This window comes from Saccopteryx leptura, chromosome 5, assembly GCF_036850995.1.
Source record: "Saccopteryx leptura isolate mSacLep1 chromosome 5, mSacLep1_pri_phased_curated, whole genome shotgun sequence".
NCBI classification, from domain to species: domain Eukaryota; kingdom Metazoa; phylum Chordata; class Mammalia; order Chiroptera; family Emballonuridae; genus Saccopteryx; species Saccopteryx leptura.
In genome coordinates, this window is record NC_089507.1 from 45,219,188 (window position 1) to 45,241,737 (window position 22,550).

General features: G+C 34.3%; 1 protein-coding gene across 5 annotated transcripts in view; it reads left to right on the forward strand.

The window, feature by feature from the left end:
- Positions 1-22,550, forward strand: part of ADGRL3 (adhesion G protein-coupled receptor L3) — an 838,394-nt gene that overhangs the window by 592,736 nt on the left and 223,108 nt on the right. For all 5 annotated transcript variants that reach the window (XM_066386326.1, XM_066386327.1, XM_066386329.1 and 2 more), the window contains exon 8: positions 6,129-6,209. In XM_066386326.1, the coding sequence (XP_066242423.1) occupies positions 6,129-6,209 (81 nt within the window). The remainder of the gene's footprint in view (positions 1-6,128; positions 6,210-22,550) is intronic.

Consider the following 22,550-nt stretch of genomic DNA (forward strand, 5'->3'; position numbering starts at 1 on the left):
TTGATGTGTTTATTTTGTTAATTGCTTACTTATTGTCTCCCCCTACATAATCATCGTTGATTTTGTTGTGTGATGTATATTAACCAACTATAAAGGCAACTGTCATGTATTAGGCACTCAAGTAATATTGACTAATGAATTAATGAACTAAATAATTTATAATAATAATAATAGCTAAAAATTCTAAGTCCTTTACTTTGTACCAAGCACTGTTCTAATTACTACATATGTGTAAATTTGTTTATTCTTCAAAACATCCCCTTGAGGTCAGTGCTATTATAATCCCCATTATATAAATGAGAAAACTGAGGCACATAAAAGTTAAACAGCTTGATAGTTGCTGGCTTTAGCAACTAATTTATATAGCTAATTGTTATATGGCTAAAAAGTGGCAGAGTCTAGATCCCAACACAAGCTGGTATGTTTCCCAGGCATGATCTTACCTGTTAAGCTAAACTGACTTTAGTGTATAGACAAAGTCTAATAGAGGAAAAAAAGTACATATTTTTATAAATAAGTAGCTCTAAACCCTTTTAATGCCTCAGCACAGCTGAAAGATCATGCCCCACACATCTTGAAAATCAAGGCTTCCTAAGAAAGGCTCCAGAGGTAAGAGAGGGTGAGGGTTGTGGGCAGTTTTCTGCCAGCTGACTGGAAAGCAATGCCTTTCTTAGTATTCTCGGACTTCACGGTTGACTGCCACCTCCCAATTTGACTTTTGAATGTCACCGATTTCTCAAGAGAATTTCCTCATTCTGAAATGTAGGTTTGGGATTATAAGCTATCAAATATATATCTCTCTCCAAGTTCTGTGGTTCTAAAACTCTATTTCTGTGAGTAAAGTACTGACAGTAGAAAAAAGGGGGAAAGGCTGTTCCTTGCACTTACTGCTGGTCCAGTCTTCTGTATTTGAAGGTTAGTAGAAATTGCACATGATTCCTCAATGAAACAGGAATTAAATGAAAGTTGAAAAGGAGATTGAAAATAGAAAAATAATGGCTTTCCAAAATTCATAATGGCCTTTGGGTTTTTGTTGTGGTACTGATTCTATTGACCTGCACCCTTACAGTTTCTATATCTTTGGCATGTCTGACACTATAGTTCGTGCATTGTCATTTCAAAATGTGATCTGTTCTTATTTTGAGGAGGGCTAGAGCATTTCATTTTCCTCCTTCTCTCTCAATGTGAATGAACTAACTATACACCTTCTGACCCAAATGCTTTATCTTTCTATAGTCATTTGGGGAGATTGTTCCTTTCACAGATTTCACAGTTGTTTTAATATTAATTGTCTCAAAATCTGATCAACCCTGATTTAACTACACAATCCTCTTTAACAAAACAAAACAAAACAAAACAAAAACCTGGAAAACATCCATATGATATTGGAACCCTCATCACTCCTAATGAAAAGTAAAATGGTACACCTTCCTTGGAAAGCAGATTGAAGTTTCTTAAAAGTTTACGCATGAAGTTACAATATGACTCAGCAATTTCACTCCTAAGTGATTCAAGAACAATGCAAACATATGTCCACACAAAGACTTGTACATGAAAGTTCAGAGAAGCCTTAGAATATTTGACTATTCAGAATAGTCAAAAAAGTGGAAATGATATCAAATATCCACCAATGGATGAATATATACATAAATACAGTATGTCTGTAGAACAGAATATTATTTAGCAACAAAAGGAAATGAAGTACTCATTTGTGCTACCAAATTATGAGCTTTGCAATATTGTTTTGAGTAAAGGAATCTGTTCACAAATATATAGTCATATATTTGTAAAATTCTATTTATATGAAATGTCTAGAATAGGCAAATCTTTGTAGAGATGGAAAGTAGATGAGTGGTTGCCCAGAACTGGAGTGGGTTCAGAGGAAATGGTGAGTGACTACTAATGAGCTTAGGGGTTTTTGTTTGTTTGTTTGTTTGTTTGTTTTGTGGTGATAAAAATATCCTCAAATTGATTGTGGTGGTGGTTGTACAAATTTATTAATAGACTAAAAACCATTAAATTATATAGTTAAAATGGCAGAATTGTATGATATATAAATTACATACCAATGTAGATATATCACATATATACATACATATATTTGATCCCTGTGCAAATATGTCACTTACATAAACTAAACTTAAATAAAAACTAATCCAGCCTGACTAGATAGTGGTCCAAGGGATAGAGCATTGGATGTGGATGTGGAGGACCCAGGTTCAAAACCCCTAGTTTGCTGACTTCAGTGTGGGATCATAGACATGGCCCCATGGTCGCTGGTTTGAGCCCAAGGTCGCTGGCTTGAGCAAGGGGTCACTTGAGCAAAGGGTCACTGGCTGGAGCCCACTGGTCAAGGCACATGTGAGAAAGCAATCAATGAACAACTAAGGAGCTGCAATGAAGAATTGGTGGTTCTTATCTCTCTCCCTTCTGGTCTGTCTGTCCTTATCTGTCCCTCTCTCTGTCTCTGTCTCTATCTCTGTCACACACCCAGAAAAAACTAATCCATGAGCTACTCACCCATTTTTCTATTGCCATGTTCTCTTGTACCCTTTAGCATAAACTAAGAAGCTTTTATTTTTCTCCTTCCTTTTAAATTTTTGTAAATATTTTATGAATCTATCATTAAGCATTGTTTATGCTTTTGTAATAATATGGAGAAACTGAATGTAAAATGACAGGTGAATAGCAGCACCAGGAAACTCTGTCTCCTAAATTACATCTATAAAATCAGTCTTTAAAATTTAAGTAATGCATCACAAAAGAACTAAATATAAGAATATATAGATGAATCTTAACCTAGGAATATATTTTGTGTAAGAAAAAAACAAATCTGAAAATAATTAAAATGTTATTGTTAATGTGTTTAGCTCTAAAGAGACAGGAAGATCAAAATTAAGACCTAATAATTTTAACAATAACCATCGCCTGACCTGTGGTGGCGCAGTGGATAAAGCGTCAACCTGGAAACGCTGAGGTTGCTGGTTCAAAACCCTGGGCTTGCCTGGTCAAGGCACATATGGGAGTTGATGCTTCCTGCTCCTCCCCCCTTCTCTCTCTCTCTCTCTCCCCTCTCTATAATGAATAAATAAAATCTTTAAAAAAAAAAAAAAAACAAAAAAAAAAAACAATAACCATCAAAAACTTGCAATGAAAATTGTCAAGAAAATGGGAAAATAATATACTGATAAAGTAAAATAATATTTCATAACAGGTATGAAGAACTTTAAAAATAATTTACTCCTAAAAATGAATATTAAAAGGCAATTCAAACAAAGATCCCCTTAAAAGGTGAAGACAAAATATCTTAAATGTTTATTTTTCAAATTAATTTATAGAATTGATTTAATTCTAATCAAAATATCAAAAAATGAAAGTAAAATTCAGGAGGAAAAATAGGTACCTTTTTAATTTGGAAAAATAAGGACAGAAATAGAAGCAGGATATCACATATTTAGATATACAAAGCTGCTGTAAAAGAGTAGATCATTGGGAGAAATGTGATTAATGAGAGAACAGGTACATTCCCAGTATTCTGGCCAAATCTTGAAAAACAATATGCTTTTGTCATGTTTTTTTTTTAACCACCCTAAACTCTTTTTTAAACTGATCTCATTTTTTGTTAAAAATTAAAATATTATTCACCATAAAGTCTACGAGAAACGTGTATGAAAGTCATTTTTTTGTTGTAACTGGGTTCATTACTATTATTTGCAGTAATTTCTAACAAGGAGGCTGAAGTACGAGTGTTTCTTTTATGCACGACCCTTCCCTATGTTTCAATAGGCTCTTCTTGTGAAGAATGATTACTTCCCTGAGAATTATTGCCTTAGTCCACCACAGATTAGCTTTATTACTTTTATGTGCTTTTTTTGGAGATAAATGTGTATCACTAATCTAAAATGAAGTGGAAATCTTTTCAAGAATTTGATTAAGGCAGTCAATCTTCAGCAGCCAGCATAATTTCTAGTTTTTATTCAGTAGATCAGAAATCACAATCACCAGTTTGAAATTCATGACATTTCTGTCCTTCTTTTAAATCTTAGAGTTTCAGTCACTTCCTACTATGGTGGCTTTCTCTGACTCACCTCATCTCCTGGAGTTTGCTAGATTTCTCCTTGGAGAGAGGATAAAAATTATGACAGCCTAAGTTCAAGACTTGATTATCAATAATTCCCATTCCTTGCTTCTGGCATTTTGATATCCTCATTCCCTTTAGGGACATACACACTATGATCTCATGCTGCCTAAAGTATCCATGTTTAGCACTTTTGAAGTGAGATGCTTACTCCAAGACCAGAGGCTAATGTGACATTCAAAGAGACACTTTACTTCAACCTGAATGTAGGGCTGAACAAGTTTCAAAAGCTGTACTCATAAGAGTTTAATCACCGAAATCTATACATTATTTCTTATGTTCTTTGAGAAAGATATTACGCTATGGATGAAAACACTTTAGATTTCTGGCCCTGTCATTTACCAGCTCCATGTGCTTGAGCAAGTTGCTTCATCTCCTTCCCTTGTTTCTTACATATAAAAATATTAACTTGGAAACTTACTTTTAAATTCTCATAGTGACATTGGTTGCATAAAAGGAGATGATTTATGTATGAGTGCATGGCAGTTATTATTATTTGTGGCCAAAGTCATGTTCCTTGATTAGACATGAAATCAATATTATTTTATATGATGAGGTTATGTTGAATCCATACAAAGTGAAAGATTCTTATTTTCCTTTACGTGATCAATACAATTCAAGCCAATTCATTTCTAATGACAGAGGAACTTAAAAACAAAAAATATTTTTGCAACTAAATATGCAACATAGGTAAACATCAGATTATTATTACAATTAAGATAAACTGAAGTTTTTAATAAGCTATATTACACATGGACTGCTAACAGTGCACAATCACTGTCTTATTCCCTTTATAATAGTGCATTTAGTGTTCCACTGAAACATGGCCAGTGAATGCACAGTATTCTTACTTACCATTATGAGGGGCTCTGTATATTATAGCAGCTCCACTGTGTCTACTGTTAGCTAGAAAAATGCTGGGAGCAACAGCCGCTACTATCAACGGGGAGCCATATTAATTATTTGAAATGTGCCTCATAAGAGGAATCAGCAGAGTTTATTACAAGTAGAATATTACTTGAAACGGGAAGGTTACTCTAACTGTTATCATAGTCTATGTGTCATTAACTTCCCTTGTTTAGGGAAAGAGATTAACAACCCTCTAAATTGCTATAGTAAATGTGTAAAATATAACTGCATATTTCCATTATAGAAAGAAAGTGGTGGGTTCCCTACTTCTCCCCAAACCTTTTCTATATAAAGTAGCTTTAGAAATTGAACTGACTCTGCTTACAGGATCATCACTATACCAACTATAGCTGCTCTGAGAATTAGAAAAGTCTTGTTTTTAAGCTACCGGTTTTTTAAATCTGCATTTTAGCCTTCAAATCAACATTAATAATTTAATTCATAAGACAGAAGGTATATTACAAATATGTATGTGAGTTAGCGGAATGTTTTGTAAGAAAGAGAGAATCAATTCATCTACCTGCTTTTTATATACTGTGGTTATTTTACAATAAGCAGGCAGGTGTAGTATTCTATTAAATAACGTAAGTAAATAATAAAAATTAAAATTAACTAGGGTTATAAAGTTATCTAAATAAGTGCTACTCACAGAGTTATCTGACATGGATGCCAGTTTACACCTTGTTTATTACTTATCTGCAATGAAGAAATTAACAGTGTATAAGAAAAATTTCTGAAAGTTATAGAGTATTTAATGTCTGTTTAACAATTAAAAATTAAGTCTTGTATTTTGTATGTTTTTTTTTTTAGTTTTTCCATTTCTTAAATTATTTTAATTGTATTTTTAAGTGTCACTCTACAGTAAAATTGCAATTTAACAAGAGCAATAAAAAATTGAATTTTATAAGGTCTGATTTAATTGGTTGATGTTTGGATGATGATTTTGTGCTTAGATAAATCTGTCTACACTCTATAATGGCTATTAATTCAGTGTTAAGGCAGAAAGTGTGACATCATAAAACAAAAACAGAAATAAAAAGATATAACTCCATATTTTTTAACATTATTTTTGGGTTCACAGGGCAGGCTCATCATGGACAGGTATCTTACATCTCTCCGCCAATCCACCTGGACTCGGAGCTAGAAAGACCCCCTGTAAGAGGTGAGTTTGTTTGTTTTTAACCTAAGAAAAAGGAACTGTATTTATTATGTGATGAAGGCAATTAATTATTACTGATGATTGTAAATATGTATTTTACAATGCAGTGTCTGTTTAAAAAGCTGGGGGAAATGGTGCATAAGAAATCTGATGACAGAATAAGTGTTATTTATAAACTTAATATGTGAAATATTTTTATGAGAAATGCTTATAAAGCAAAATAAGAAATAGGGATACATAATGATTCAACTAGTGAAAGCCTAGTTGAGAACCAACCTAAATTTAGAGATTACCAGATAGCCATTACTTTTTTTAATCGGCACTTTCTTCTATTATCCTAATTTTATAAATTAAAGTGACTTGATATAACTTACTGATAGATTTATTTCCTTACAAATTGACATTTTATTATTCTTTTAATAAGTTGTATTAATATTAATATTTAGTTTGAAAGTATATAAATTAAAATTACATGTTTTAAATAGATACCACCTGTTTAGAGGTTTTTTTTAAGAAACTAGTCATACAAAATAAAAGTTAAAATAACATAATTACATAATTTAAATTCAGGATTTGTCTTTCTGGTTTTAAGGAATACTTACTAATAATTTTTCAAATTTTTTATGATATACAAAGCTCATGCAATATAGACCAGTCTTTTAATTGTATAAATAGCAAGTATCCTAAGGTTATTTTCGGTTTTCAGTCATTATGTTTGACTTTTATGAGCATGTTTTCTGTATATGCTATTTCTTCTGCCAGGAGCCTCTTACCTTTTGTTTTCTACCCATTAAGTTTCTGCCAGTGTTCCACAGGCTCTTCTTTGTCTTCAGTTCCTGTTAAGCTTTCAGTGACTCTGTAGCAGGGAGGAGCTAAGTGCAAGTGCATGTCTCTGTACTCCAATTGCCCCCTGTGCTTGCCTCAATTTTTATACCTACGACATTGTATTTTATTCTTCAGTTCACTTGCTTCCTCTTCTCTTCAGTAAGGTCCTTGAGGCCAGAGAGCACCATATTTGTTGTTTCTCCTTCAGCCACTGCTCTGTGCTTGGCTCTTTTAAGTAGCTGAAATTAAAGGTGACAAGTTAGATTCTGAAGGGTGCATCCTCAGTTTTCAGGTAGAAAAGGGAGAAGCGATATAAGGGAGTCCCACAAAGAGGGAAGCAGAATGAACCAAAACATAGATATGTGAAAGTTGTGAGGTTTTTAAGGAAATATGCTATGTGCACAGTAAAATAGGAACAGTTCTAGAGGAGTAACCTGGAAAGGTGTAGGCGGGCAAATTGTGAAGGATTCTGTATCACACATGCCAAGGAGTTTGTATTTTATCCTGGAAGAAAAGGATGAAATATTTTCAATTAAAAAATTGTTTTTCTTAAGTCAGTGGGATGCTACATCTTAACATTATTAGTTCTTGATATGAGAAAAAAAATATCTGCAAAGTTATTGTAAATGATGAGTGATTGGCAGAGAGAGGAAGTTTCTGTAATCCAGGTGAAAGAACTGAAAAATTAGGAGTGTGTCAGTAGCAATGGCAGGGTCTAAGAAATAATTTGAAGAGACGTGTCAGTTAACTGAACAGAAGATGGAAAGGAGCAGAAATGCCTCTAAGGTTTCTATATTGATTAACAGCTTAGATGTTTATGACATAATCCTTCATCATGTGGAATAAATGGATTTTAAATCGATGCATTGTTTTTGGATACATTCATTCTTAGCTCTATGTTTTTTTCTATAAAAGATGAAAGCCTATTTATGCAGTTGGTGACCTTAATATAATTCGGTGTTTCAGACATGATGTCAGTATAATTTGAGAAGAATATTCTTAAGGTCTTGGGTAGGATGGGTAATAATCCACTCTAAAAATTAGGGGCATTAAACAAGACACATTTACTGTAGTCCTCAGAGTTGGTAAGGTAACATGGGCTGACTTGGACGTTCTGCAGTTAGTTGGCAGGCTGGTTTTGCAGGGGAGGAAACTCACATGTGTAGGTAGTGAATTTGATGTCGTCTGGGGTGATGGCAATGTGACTCTCATTATCCAGTAGCCTAGCACCTATATATTCCCATGGTGATATGATTTCCAGCAATATGTAGGCATGTCCCAAATTTCAAATATTTTTTATGACTCTGCTTGTGTCATGTTTGCTGTGCCCCATTGGCCAAAGCAAGTCAGCCAACCCTAGACCTCAAAGAGCAGAAATACACTCTGTTTTATAATCAAAAGACCATGAATACAAGTAAGAGAGGAATTTGAGCCATTCCATACTACCATAGTTAGGCAAATAAAGAGTAAAATAAATTTAGAATAAAATAAGTCAAAAAGTGACTGGTAAAATGAAAAGATTTAGTGCTAATAAACTTAGACTGGGAGTTCTAGAACTTTCTAATTTTTAGTTTCTTCAGTTACTACACAGAAGATCAGAAATAAGAAATTCAGTGACTTGTGAAAATTAAGGGTAATATAGAACAAATCCTGGCATCTGGTAGGTCCTAGACACCATGGGGCTATTACTGTGTACTTTTGAATTCATTTTGGTAGCATATGGGAAGAAATTAATTGGCTGCAGAGCCAGACAGAACTGTCTGACCTTAGAAAGATTGTCTTGATAAATTCTAGTTCTCATATTGTTTCTTGACTTACATGGACCTAGAGCCACTCCTAAACTGCTCCGTGGTTAATGCAATTGTAGCTACAGTCACTAGCTCATGTGCCATAGTCCTACTGTAAAAAAAAACACAAAACAAACTTTTTTAATTAAAGAGTTTTGTATAAATTACCAAAATAGCATTGCAAACAACCATATACTTTTTTCTGAAATCTAATAGTTTATTTCTAAAATATATTGAAAGTGGGATAGAGTTGGCATAATACCATTACTTTGGAACCATAAAGTATTTCTTTTTAATTTTAACTATCACCCTTTATCATGTATTATTTTTAATTATTCTATAAACTATCTATTTATATATAGCTTTATCTATTTGTGTATTTATAAGGACAGAGAAAGAACTTCCTTTTATGTTATAGGTTATTGGAATTAATATAATACAATAAATTAGTTTCTTTAAATAATTCAGAATTTTATCTTCAGTAATCTTCTGTAAGATTATATGGCACTATCCTCTGAAGTATGAAAAAAATTAACATTAGCTAACCATTTTAGCTTTTCTTTTTCTATTTTCTGCTATAATTTTATACATATTGTGAATATGAAAGATGTATCTAGATATTCCCCTTCCCACATTGACCTATAGCTTACTATACTTTCTTTCTTGTCTACTTGCATGCTAATATTTTAAGAATTATTGCTTTATAGATTAATTCCTAGTATGTTTTACAGACTTGACTATTTTTTATAGGAAAACCATACTTAATTTTTGATATTCATCAAGCTAGTCATACAAAACAATAACATTTAAGAATGCTATCAGTGTTAGCACAGGGAACTTTTCAAAAGATAATATGAACTATGTAATATACAGTAACACATCAGATTTCTCCAGATATTTTATCATTCTTGCTGTTCTCATCTAAAATATTTTGGATTACTTGATTATTATTTTTGAAAAAAATTGTGCTCTGAGAATTTGAGACATGATTTAACTGTTGCTGACATTGAAATTGTTTTTTAAAACCATGTTTTGAAAAATAACTATATAATTGTTGCCCAAAAACATATAGAAATATAAATATATAGATATAACAATTTCATCCCCTGCCCCCCCCTTTTTTTTTTGCTCCCTTAAGTTGTATACACATATGAAACATTTTGGTTTTAATTCACATGTCACCATTCCACCCTTTCAATTCTCTAGATTTATTTCAGTTTTGCTTATTTTTTAGAGGAAATATTTTGTGAATTTGATGCATTTTCTTCTCATAATATATTTTTTCTTTGGTTCTGTGCATTTTAATTGTGTCCAACATGCATTTAGTAACCATATGGAAAATGTAATAGCACGTTACCCTATAGCCTTGAATAAAAGGTTGTAATCTGCATTTCAAAATAGCCAGAATATATCAGTTCAGTGGCACTTACCCACCAATGAGGAAACTTGAGAGATTCTGTTCTTTATATCTAATGTGATCATACCTGCATTCGGTCACATAATTTATGCCTGTGGTGTCTTTATATACATTCTTCAATTTACAGATTTTATTACCCAATAGGGGTGTAAATTCCAATAGTTTACTAGTGCATTAATGTCACAATACATTATAAGGTAATTAACCAAAGCTGCCACTATAAATAGAAAAACAGTCACAGTTCTCACTATAAACTATTTAATAAAAGTAAGATCATGCATCAGCAATCACCACTATAATAATTTTTACTGCCATATGTCTCATTCATCAAGACTTTAAAAAAATAAATTTTGATCTAGAAGCACTTATTTTTAAAACTTTCATTATGAAAATAACATAATTTTATAGTTAATTTAATGGGATTGATTATAAATTTTTATAGGCAAATAAGTCCTACATGCTTTTCAGACATAATTTCCAATTTTATATATTTTAATGGGTAATGAAAGAGTACTTAGGTATTTTTAGGAGATTTATAAATAAACACAAAAAGAAACTTTGAGAGATTTTAAGAGTTATAATTCTGGAAGTCACGTGACCTCACCAACTATCCTTTTTTCCCCAACCATGATTTTGTCTCCTAACTATTCACATGAAAAATATTCTAATCTTGACTATGTTATATTATAGTCAGAGTTACTCAGTGAAGATAGCTGGGGAGACTTTGTATTGGAAGCTGAATCAGAATCCAAAACAGAGGCTTATATTATTTGACAATCAAATAGACTATTTGAGGCATCCCCTTCCCTTGTAACTTTTTTTTGGGGGGCTTCATTTTGTTTGATTGTTTTCCTATACAATTTGGTGGCAGCCTTAGTGATCCATTACAGGACCCAACCTAGTAATTCTTAACATCACTAGCAATTCAAGATAGATAAATTCTCATTAATAGTCAACAAAAGATTAACTTCTGAAAAATATTCTCCATTTATATTACTAAGGATGCTATTATGTTCTGCTACATAAAAAATTTGACTGTTACCAGATACTCTTTCTTCACCTTTCAATATGGTAAACCCCTGATAACAAAGCTGATGAGTACAGCATTGCCTTTAATTTGTATAATATTTTGTATAATCTTTCTTAAGTAGAGTCATATTTAACCAGAAATCTAATACTGAATATAATCTGTGCATTTTCTAATTGTTGATAGTTACCATTTATACTCAGAAAAACATCTAAAATATTTGGGGACATTTGAAAAACTGCATTTATCATTTTACTTTTTAAAAAATAATAAACTGAGTAATATAAACACAGTTAAGTTTGCACGTTATCAATGAAATAGAATAATGCCAAACATTAAGCTTCATGTACTAATTGAATTCTATTCAGCAAATCCACACACTGAAAATATTTTTTAAAGTTAAAATAAACAGATGGTCCTGTCTGGTGTATCTATATTAAAAATAGACTATAGCCAAAGATTTAGCATCACAAATTAGAGACATTAGCACACGATATTATCTAACAAAATGTAAAAACATTTGAAATTGATTAAAATAAAATAGGAACAAGGCATCTGGCATTCTTATGGAGGAGTTTCCAGGCCTGTTCCTTAACATTCATTGTGGTGTTTTCCTAACTTATCTGGTTAGCAGACATTATATGGTAGAACATAATTCCCTAGCTTTAGCCACTCTTACCCCAAAGGAATAAAATTTTGTGCCTATAACAGAGTGCTTTGACCATGTTAAATAAACACCCCTTCTCTACACTTGTAAATGCCAAACATTTTTGCTGCGTTTAAAGTACGATGTGAACAACTACTAGATAGAAGAAGAGAGTATAGCTTTTTAGTTTAAATTGTAAACACCACTCTCATTTGTTAAGTATGTAGCATGTGTCAGTCACAGGAGAAATATTTTATACGTAGTCTAATTAAATCTCACCAAGATTGCTATCACTTTTTCATTCAGACTTATTGTTCATCATTATATTTCTAGCATCAAGCATATAGAAGTAATACTATATAGTAATAACTGAATTGCATTAAGTTTAATTGAAATTAAATTATAAACTTAATGATAAAATAACAATTTTATTCAATATTGTTTGGAATACGTATGAAGATTTTGCAAATGATAACAGAGTTGACAGATATGTGTTATTGTTTAAAACCCAACATTTATCTTTTAAAATAATTTATCACACTCCTGCAGGTTCTTTTTAGTATTTAATGCATATATTGAGAATAAATAGTATAAAGAGTAGTGTGATCTGGTAGTTTTTCATCTTAGATTCTTAGCTTATCTTGGTGGTCTCTCAGTGGGCCTGAATGAGTAGGGAGATAGAATTTGAATTCTACTTCCCATTGGCTGCTGAAATGACATTCTCAGTGTTCAAAGTTCTTAAATACAGGCTTGATACTGTTGCGATTCAAACATTCTCCTTCAGAAGCAATGTGGCTTGATGGCAGATCCAACGAGAATGGCTTTTTACTTAAATATGGTGGTTTCTCCATGGAACTGTTGCTCAAGGCAAGAGAAGTCACAGGAATTAAGATGTTTCTAAGCAGCTAGCTATGACCAGAGTTATATTCCCCGAAATGAACGTTTCTCCCCTTCCCCATCTCCCTCTGCCCACTCCCAATATTGCTAATCCAGGTTATACTTCTTTCTGTCTTCAGCTTGTAGTATTATTCAAATAATGGTAGTGCAGCTACTTTGTCTTTTCAGAGAGAAAATAATTTGTACTTTTAAATGTCACAACTTTTTTTTTACCGTGAGATACTTGCATGTCAGTAATAATAATAGCTAAAGTTTATTAAGCAAATCAATAACTTTAAATCATCTGTTTGAACTAAAAATTGTCTATATATAACCCTTTCTCCCAGTTTCTGAAGAGAGCCTATCATAATTTTCTTCAGGATGTTTCAATAGATAACACTTTTTTGAGTAGACCTGCTATAAACACTAAATATTAGCACCTGCCTACTCCATTCTAAACACTTAACATGGATTATTATTCCATTAATTTGCCAAATTCCATGAAGTGAGTAGTATTATTATTGTAATTTTGTGAGCAAAAAAAAAAACTGAGACAGAGGTTTTTTTAACTTCCTAGGGTCAAACAAGTATTAAGTATTAGAGTCAAGATTTGAACTCAGGCATCTATAAAATCTGCTTATGACAGTTTTTTACCTACATAAAAGGAATTTAATTTCTAAAACTACACATTAAAACAAGTAATTAGTAATGAAATGTATTATCAATAAGGGATGGGGAAATCTGACTACCCGTAGTATAGTATAAGAAAAATTCTTAGACCCCGAGGTCGCCAGCTTGACCACAGGTTCATCTGGTTTGAGCAAAAGCTCACCAGCTTGGACCCAAGGTCGCTGGCTCGAGCAAGGGGTTACTCGGTCTGCTGAAGGCCCGCAGTCAAGGCACATATGAGAAAGCAATCAATGAACAACTAAGGTGTCACAATGCGCAACGAAAAACTAATGATTGATGCTTCTCATCTCTCCATTCCCGTCTGTCTGCCCCTCTCTCTATCTCTGTAAAAAAAAAAAAAAAAAGAAAAATTCTTCATTATTTATCTTAAGAATATAATATGACACAAGGAGTTTGAATACTTAATGCTATTTATTGCCCAATGACAAATAAATTTCTGTTGTCTATTGTCTTCTTTTGTAACATAGAATGTCTTTGTTCTACTGCTGCCCTTTAACCTTTTACTATTTTTGTAAAATGTGTTAACATTTGTCTTACAAAGGTACCTAAAATCAAATGTCTTACTTTTTGTCTTAAAAGAGGTCATCTTATTAGTCTTGAATATGAATAATCATACTGTTAACATGACATCAGGCATTCTGACAATATTTTATAAATTAATGTATTACACTTTATTTGTGATAAAATATTTTTTTCTCCCCAAAGTGCTGTTATTTATGTAATTACTAGAAACTAATTTTACCTGTATAAAAAAAATTAATTACCTTACTGCCTGAAGCAGACAGCTGGCTAATAGTTATGTTGACTGCCACCACCTGTCTGCCACCACCAAAGCCTAGAATGGGGTGAAGAAGGAATTGACCTTGACTTCCACATAACAGTCACCCTCATATCCACCTACTGAATACCCACAGCTGCAAGGTTCCAGTTCCTTGGTGTACGTGGGTGCACTGCACTTAGGATTGTCTTTGTTGATATAATAAATCTTACTGGACATAGATTTAGAAGATAGGTTATCATAAAAATTATACCTAGTAAAGTTTTTAAAATTTTAATGTATTTTACTCTTAGAATCAGTTGCCTGAGATTAGAAAAAGATCTCTTTTCTCTGGGTTTATTTTTATACCTGGTCAGTAGGGGTTGGAACTGTTACAGGTGCAACATCTACCTTCATCGTGGCTTGATTGGTTTCCAGCATGACCCTGCATGCTGAGAATAGCTCCACTGGAGCACATCGGCCTCAGGCACTCAGATAGTTTGGTACTTGAGCATCAGCCCAAGATGGGGTTTCTAGATGGATCCTGGTCAGGGCTCATGTGAGAGTCTGCTTTGCTATCTCCCCTCCTCTCACGTAAAAAAAATAAGTAAGTAAGTAAATAAATAAATGAAATATTATATGTAAAAGGACTCTATCCCTTACAGAATGCTCTATAAATATTATTTAATATCATTTAGCAGCAATACTTTATTGCTCTAAAACTCAGTAAAGCTCATACATGGTAAGATTAAGAAATTAAGTCTTCAGCCTGACATATGTGGTTCAGTGGACAAAGTGTCGACCTGGAACTCTGAGGTCACCAGCTCGAAATCCTGGGCTTGCCCTGTCAAGGACCATATGAGACTTGATGCTTCCTGCTCCTTTCTACTCTCTCTCTCTCTCCCCACTCTAAAATGAATAAATAAAGTCTTAAAAAAATTAAGTCCTCAAGGGAGGACTGCCATGTTCTTACTCTCCTAAATCCTATTGGTTCAATTATGTAATAGTTTTATATTTTAAAAAATAACTGTATATGTAAAAATAACACGTATTAAATAATAAAACTATACATCAGCTTTTCTCTGTGTTTTTCTGAAAAACTAACTTTCATTCATTTTTCAGCTAATATTTTCTATGCAGTTCATGTTATGGTTTGATTCTGAAACTAGTGGCAAAGGCTAAACAATGCAAATGACAAATTCCACCTTGAAAAAATTCTCTGAAATATCCATAAAATATTGTATGTTTAATAGTCAAGTTGTTCATTCTTTAATATCAGAAAATGTGAACACAGAGTTCCAAAATCTGTCTTGGGTGTTAAGATAAGTGTAGGGAGACATAAAACAGAGAACATTATCTCTACTTCTTCAATCATATGTTCATTGAATAAAATGGGAAGTGGAATCTTCCTCTCAAAATCTCTTTGAATGTATATAGTTGAATATAAGTCAAATTAATTTTTATGGGCCTGGCCAGCGGCTCAATGGATAGAGTGTTGGCCTGGTGTATGGGCATCCTGGGTCTGATTCCTGGTCAGGACACACAGGAGAAGAGACCATCTGCTACTTTCCCCACCCTTTTCCCCTTTTCTCTCTCTTCTTACACCCAGTGGCATGATTGGTTCAAGCATGGCCCCAAGTGCTGAGGATAGCACAGTTGGTCAGAGCATCAGCCTCAGGTGCTAAAAAATAGTTTGGTACTCCAGCATCAGCCCCCAGACAGGTTGCCAGGTAGATACTGGTCAGAATGCGTGTGGGAGTCTGCCTCACTATCTCCCGTTCTCTCACCTAAATAAGAGAAAATTTACTTTAATGCGACTCTACTATAGTGAGTTACTATTATTTGCCATGCACTCTACAGGTGACTAGCAATACTGTGAGGTACAAGAGAGAAAAGATGTTTTCCCTCATGGACTTTACCCTGTTATGGCGGAGGTAAACAATAGATCATTTATGAATTAAACAATCAAGATTATGAAGAGGTTATGATTTGAGGTATAAAGAAGATATATAAGGTAGAAGATGAAAGAAAATCACTCTAGGCAGGTAACTATTGAGCTGAACTGTAGAGAATAAAGGTGAGATGGCCATGAATTAATTTGAATGATAGTGTACTCAAAGACCCTAAAGTAGAAAAGTCCTAGTGTTCCAATTCAATTGTTCACTTAGCAAATAATGATTAGGTCCTCATAGGTGCCAGGCCTGGAATTGTGAAGTTTCCAAGTCTGTCAAGACTTATGTCCACATGAAGCAGCACTCTAGACAAGGGAAAAAAAACTATAAATCAACAAGAACTAAATAAGTGGACCTGATAATTTCTGGAACATAATGAGGATGGTTGGGTATTGGGGACATAGGCGGAGTACTTAAGACGGACTCAGATTATATAGGGCCTTTTCAAAGAAAAAACAGAGCTGGACAGTAGTAGTCAAAGTGTTAGAAATATATTTTCAAAGAGCCCATAGTAGAGAATAAGCATCATCTCCGAATATAGCATGGATAAGTGGTAATTTATAGCCAAGGAACAGAGCATGTGTATGTATATATAGTGTATTGGAGGAGGGGGTCACTGGATAGAAAATGGCTAAAGCAGGAGTGAAGGGGCTTCTGGCTGCAGTCAGAGCAGGGTGATCAGACACCACCAGGGCATGGTGGAAGGTGAGAAGCCAGATCGGGTAAGGAGGGCTATCAGATATCAAGACAGGGGGTTCTGTTGAACTGCCTTAACAGGATTTTATAAGGAGCCGCATAGATGGGCCTAAGAGAAGTTTCAAGAGTCTAATAGAGTTTGATCAAGCAAAGGATATTTGTGAGCCTTGTGGGCCATGAAAACAGTTGGGGTTTTAAGAGCTCTGGGGATCCCTGAAGGGTTTTTATGCAAAGTAATTTACAATCTTATTTTGATTTTTAAATGATGACTCTAGCTACAGGTAGAATGGAGAATGACTGAGAGGGAGGTATATCCGATCATACCGATGTGGACTTTCTTTAAAATTTTATATACAAGAGGGCATTCTTTTTCCCTTACTTCTTAAATTCTCTGAAGATTGTCTTTCCTTCTTTCCCTTTAATTTTCCACATTACTGGCCTCACAGTTTTGTGTGACTTCTCATCTTGGATCCAGAAGTAGCAGAAGAATTTGGAAATAAGCGCACCCAGCTTGCTGTGGGACTCAGTGCTAAGCCCTTTAGAAGCAAACTCTGAGAGAGCACAGGCCTGGATTCCAATTCGTGCCCTGGAGTTACAGGCCCTGCAGGGGAGAAGAGCATTGGCCGCTCACAGATAACCAAAGAAAAGACTGTGTTTCCTGAGTCCATAAGGATCAAATTCTCATGCTGTGCATACTGAATATCAATCCTGTTAGAACAGAATAGTTTTAGACATGGCCAGTGATTGTAAAGCTGTTAATTTATTGAGTAGATTAGTCTGCATTGCTCCTGTGCCAACAATTGGTGTGGTGTCAGCTAGGAAGAAAGAAACTAACTAAACTTGACCAGATGGATAGAGTGTCCACCTGGGACACTGAGATCCCAGATTTGAAACCTGGAGTTGCCTGCTTCAATGCATGCTTACCAGATTGAGCACGGGGTCACTTGGATGACCTTGAGATCATAGCCATAACTCCATGGTCACTGGCTTGATCCCAAAGGTCACTGGCTTGAGACTCAAGATCACTGGCTTGAAGAAGGGGTCACTGGCGCAGCTGAAGCTCCCCGGTCAAGACACATATGAGAAAGCAATCAATAAATAACTAAAGTGCCACAACTACAAGTTGATGCTTCTCATCTCTCTCCCTTCCTGTTTGTCTCTCTCTTGTAAAAAAAAAAAAAAAAGAAGAAGAAGAAGAAAGAGAAACTCACTAAAGCGTTTGTGTTATAACTGATCCTTTTACTAGTCCTAGTAATTCTAAGTATCTTGTAGATTTGGGGAAACTACAAAGGGCAAGGACTTCAGGCACAGAAGGCATTAGTACAACTCCTACATTTGTTGACTGACTTTCATGTTTAGTATGGATTGAGAGTGGAGAGAATTAGTAGGTTATTTCAAGAAAGGGTTTTTTGAGAAAGTAGAGTAAAAGACAGTAGCAATGGGAATAAAGACGTGGTGTCATAAACACAGCAGGTAAAGCATAAAGAAGGCTTAGTGATTGGTTGGCTATGTTGAAATAAAGATAAATTCTTAATTTCTAATTTGGATGATTTGGGTACACATTGAAACTGTTCTGAATGATGAGTAATTCATGTTAAAACTAAAAACGATCCATTGTTAATTCTTTGTAAATAGTATAACTTGAAATGTGACTGGAAAATGTTTCCTTCAGTCTATAGGAAATATACAAAATAATTGCAGGGGTATCTGAGACCTCTAGCCTGTTACAGGTCATTGAATCAGCCCTCTTGTGACCAGGTGGCTAGTTATTTCAAGATGTAATTTATTTAGAAAGGTATGACTAGTGGATTTGTGTGATAGTGAGTTTGATGAAGTTCTTTTCTAGAACCTGAAAGGTGTGCCTGCCAGACTTTATTTAGGTGTTAATGAATGAATGAATAAAGCTAAGGCCATAAAGTGAAAACCACCCCAGGTCACCAAATGGCCTTTGCCTTTCCTTTGCTTCACTATTTTAAACAATTGTACTTCTTCACTTCATATGTGCTCATTTCAGAAGGGCACCTCGGAGCATACTTGTTTGTTAGATAAAACTATTCTTGAAGACAGAACACAGACTGCCCTGCAAGCATATAAAACCCAGAATGCATCTGGAAAATGTGTTAGCTTTGTATTTCTGATTTCTTCAAGTAAAAATAAATAAATTAATTAATTAAATAGAAAAGAGAGCAAGCACATAAGTTTCACTTCTGTTGTTTCTGCCTGTTACATATGATGTGGTTTTGAAATGAGTTTTTAGAAGCAAATCCTCAGTTTTAAAATCTTCTCTCCCAAAAAGTGTGTGGTATTATTTTTCTTTGTTAAATCTATCCTGCTAAAATACTTTCTGATGAGTTTAAATGCATGTGAACTATTACTCTGGAGAACTTCTTAATTGAATACCTCATTTTGCACTTTATTGAAATGTGTACTTTCAAAACATTGGTGAAATTTGCCAGTTTCCACCTGGAACCAGCAACAGCTGGAGCCTGGACCATTTCCTAAGGCCTACACTCACTCGTGCAGCACTAATTTAAAGCAAATGCCCAGTCTTCTGTTAAACATGTCTAAGGTAAAAGAAAGAGCATAATATTTTATTTAAACTCTAGTTATTTTCCTTTTTTTTCTTTTCCCTTTGCATTCCTATTATGCTAAAACTATATCTAGTGGTCATGCTCTTAACTTTAAAATATTTATAGGACAAGGTTGTGTTTAAATGAGCAGATGGGCCAGTTCTAAGACAAGCTGCTATATTAATAAACATGTGTGGTGCTTTATCAGCAAAGGAACCTATTTTGACATTTCTTCTGGATGATTTGTATAGCCTATCACTATCACACCTGGTGCAGGGACAATAAATGGGCACTTAATAGTCAAACAGTATGTGAATGCCTTCCATTATAACTTCATTATGTCAGATATAATCATCTATTACTAAATGTCAGGCACTTAATTTATGATCAGTTGCCCTATGGAATTAGTGGCCATACAAATGAATGGTCCATTCATGTCACTTTTACTGTAAACTTCCTTCTCCTAATACTAGCCCCTTTTGTAAACACACGGAATTAACTTGATATCCCCTTTTGGGATTTTAGCACACAAGACGATTTGTTTATATTGATGAAATTTGAAAAGAGGGAAAACGTGAATTACATATGATATAAAATTTCATATATTAATGGACATATCTGTTTAAAATAATAATGAAGTTCTTTAGTTTCCTTTACTATAGAACTTAAGTTTGATTTTGGTTAAGTGACAGTTCTCTTGGGAAGAAAACAAAACTTCCTAGAGATCTGCTGTACAACAATGTACATATATTTAACAATACTGGAGTGTATATTTAAAATTTTTTTTAAGTAAATTTCATCTTATGTGTATTTTAACACAATTTTAAAAAAGAAAAACCTCTTCCACTGGACAACATAATCAAGTATATATTCAACTGGGGCACTATCAGCAATATACATACAAAAGAGAGAGTGAAGATAAAAAGAAGCAAAGATTCAGGAAAAAGGAGCCAAGGGAAATACAAAGAGAGCCAGAGTTCTAGTACATTGTAGGCTTTCAGAATTAATGTTCCCTCCCAGCATCTTTAGAACTTTCTGGCCCTTTTCTCTGCACTTAAGAACATACAGTCAGAACTTCACTGTGTCTAGTTTCAAGGTCAATATTAGAGAGTGCTTCAGTTACTGTGAAGACTCCCACTTGTGAAATTATGATCTGAAAACGTTCCTGTTAGAGATATCTCAACTGCTATCTAATGAGGACCTTAGGATTGGGATAAATAAGACCCATTCTTTGGGAAAAGAAATCTCAAAGACAGATTTGCACTCAATAGAACTACTGTACCTTCCAGAATAGTTTATCTGAATAATGCAGGCAGGCAAATATTAGCAAAATGATAATAAAGTTGGATGGTATGAGACTGAATCTGCATTAGTACCAATAATATTGTTATGATTGTCTTATCATTTGAAAGGCTGAAGCTACCAAAAAGAAGGTTCTGCATATATCATGATGTTACAAACCTACAGGCTTCCACAAATTTTACCTTTCAGTATGATGGATGGTATCACTCACACCAGAAACGAGATGGCAGAAGATTATTTATTTCTTTGTTGCAGCTATAAACTTAAAGAAGCCATTCATTTTGGAGGTGATATGTTATAGAACTGAAAAAATGTCATCAAAGAGAAATAAGGGTTAGATGTAACACAGGAGAGCCAGACCCAGAAAATCGATCTGGTGTTCTTGTGTGATCCCAAAGAAACCACAAGGAGGAACAAATAGAGCGGATAGCCTTTATTACTTACCTTTGGGGCAGCACCGATGGCAGCAGGTTGGCAAAAGCTCTGCACGCCATTGAGTGTGGTGTGGTTTTCATAGCTAATCCCTATTGCTCAAGTGAAACTCTGTCCGTGGGCAAGCAACAGGCTCGCAGGCAAGCCAGGGGGTAGAGAAGAGTATGTGCCATTCAGTGATGTTTCTTCCTGATGTTATCTGGTGACTCAGTTCCTTTGTCTTCAGTAAAACCTCAGCTGCACTGTTATTCCCCTTTATTTCATAGCTCTCAGACAAGATCCATGACCATGGTGTGAGGGACTACATAGGGGGAACAGCCATGCTCAGCTTCAACCCTACAGATGTTTAAAAGGGCACACAGGGAGTTTATTACTAATATCCTGAACAATTAAATAGCTCTGGTAGTGTGAAAGAATAGATTTATGAAGTCCTTCTACATTGACACATTTGTAATTGGCATAGGCATAGCTGTCTCTGATTTCTTCTCTCTATAGATATAGTGGTCAATAGACAACCTAGTGTATAGAACATCCCACTGACTTGAATGACTGAAATGCTCATTAAAGTACTCATGTTATAGAAGATGATCTTTTAACCATGAATACAAATAATATTAAGGTCTCTTTAGTGAAAACTCATACAAATGTGATTTAGAGTGACTCTGGCTGAGACATGTTAGGGATCCAAGCTTCCAAATGAATTGATCAAGACTGCTGGCTTTTACAGGTCTGAATCCTTAGGCAAGTGTAACTAGAATCCAAGGGGAGTTGGCATTAAGCCTCAGTAGGCTAGCAACAAATTCTGAAACCTGCAGAGTAAGCTTCACATAGGAGAGCCTGAGCCAGATCAAGCACTAGATCACTGACTACTCAGTGCCTATTCTAAACCACCATACTGGAACCAAGGTAGAGACCTCCGGTAATTTACTCTCCTTTCCCTATTGGGCTGCGTTTATTTTTCTCACAGCTTCATTGGATTTAGCACATGAAAAAATCTAGCTTGATCATTTGGAACCTTGTTGGAAAATCTAATTTTACAATCACTTCACTATTCCAGAATTACTGTTTGTCTCACTTTTATGGCCATCAGGTTATGAAGAGCCACATACTACATCTCTTGTTATGTACAGACAAGGTCTTCACTGTTTTTGTGGGAAAAATAAAAACTGTTAAAGACCATCTCTATTGGAAAATAATTTTTAAAATAGATATTTATTTGTATTATTATCCTCAAATTCATTTTATTTTTGCTGGTTATGCCAGACTGAATTGAGAATAGAAGTATATAGTATGTTGTATAGTAATAGTAAGAAGATGGGCTATACTGAATTGCTATGCAGAAAAATGCTAGCATAATTTTTGCAAGG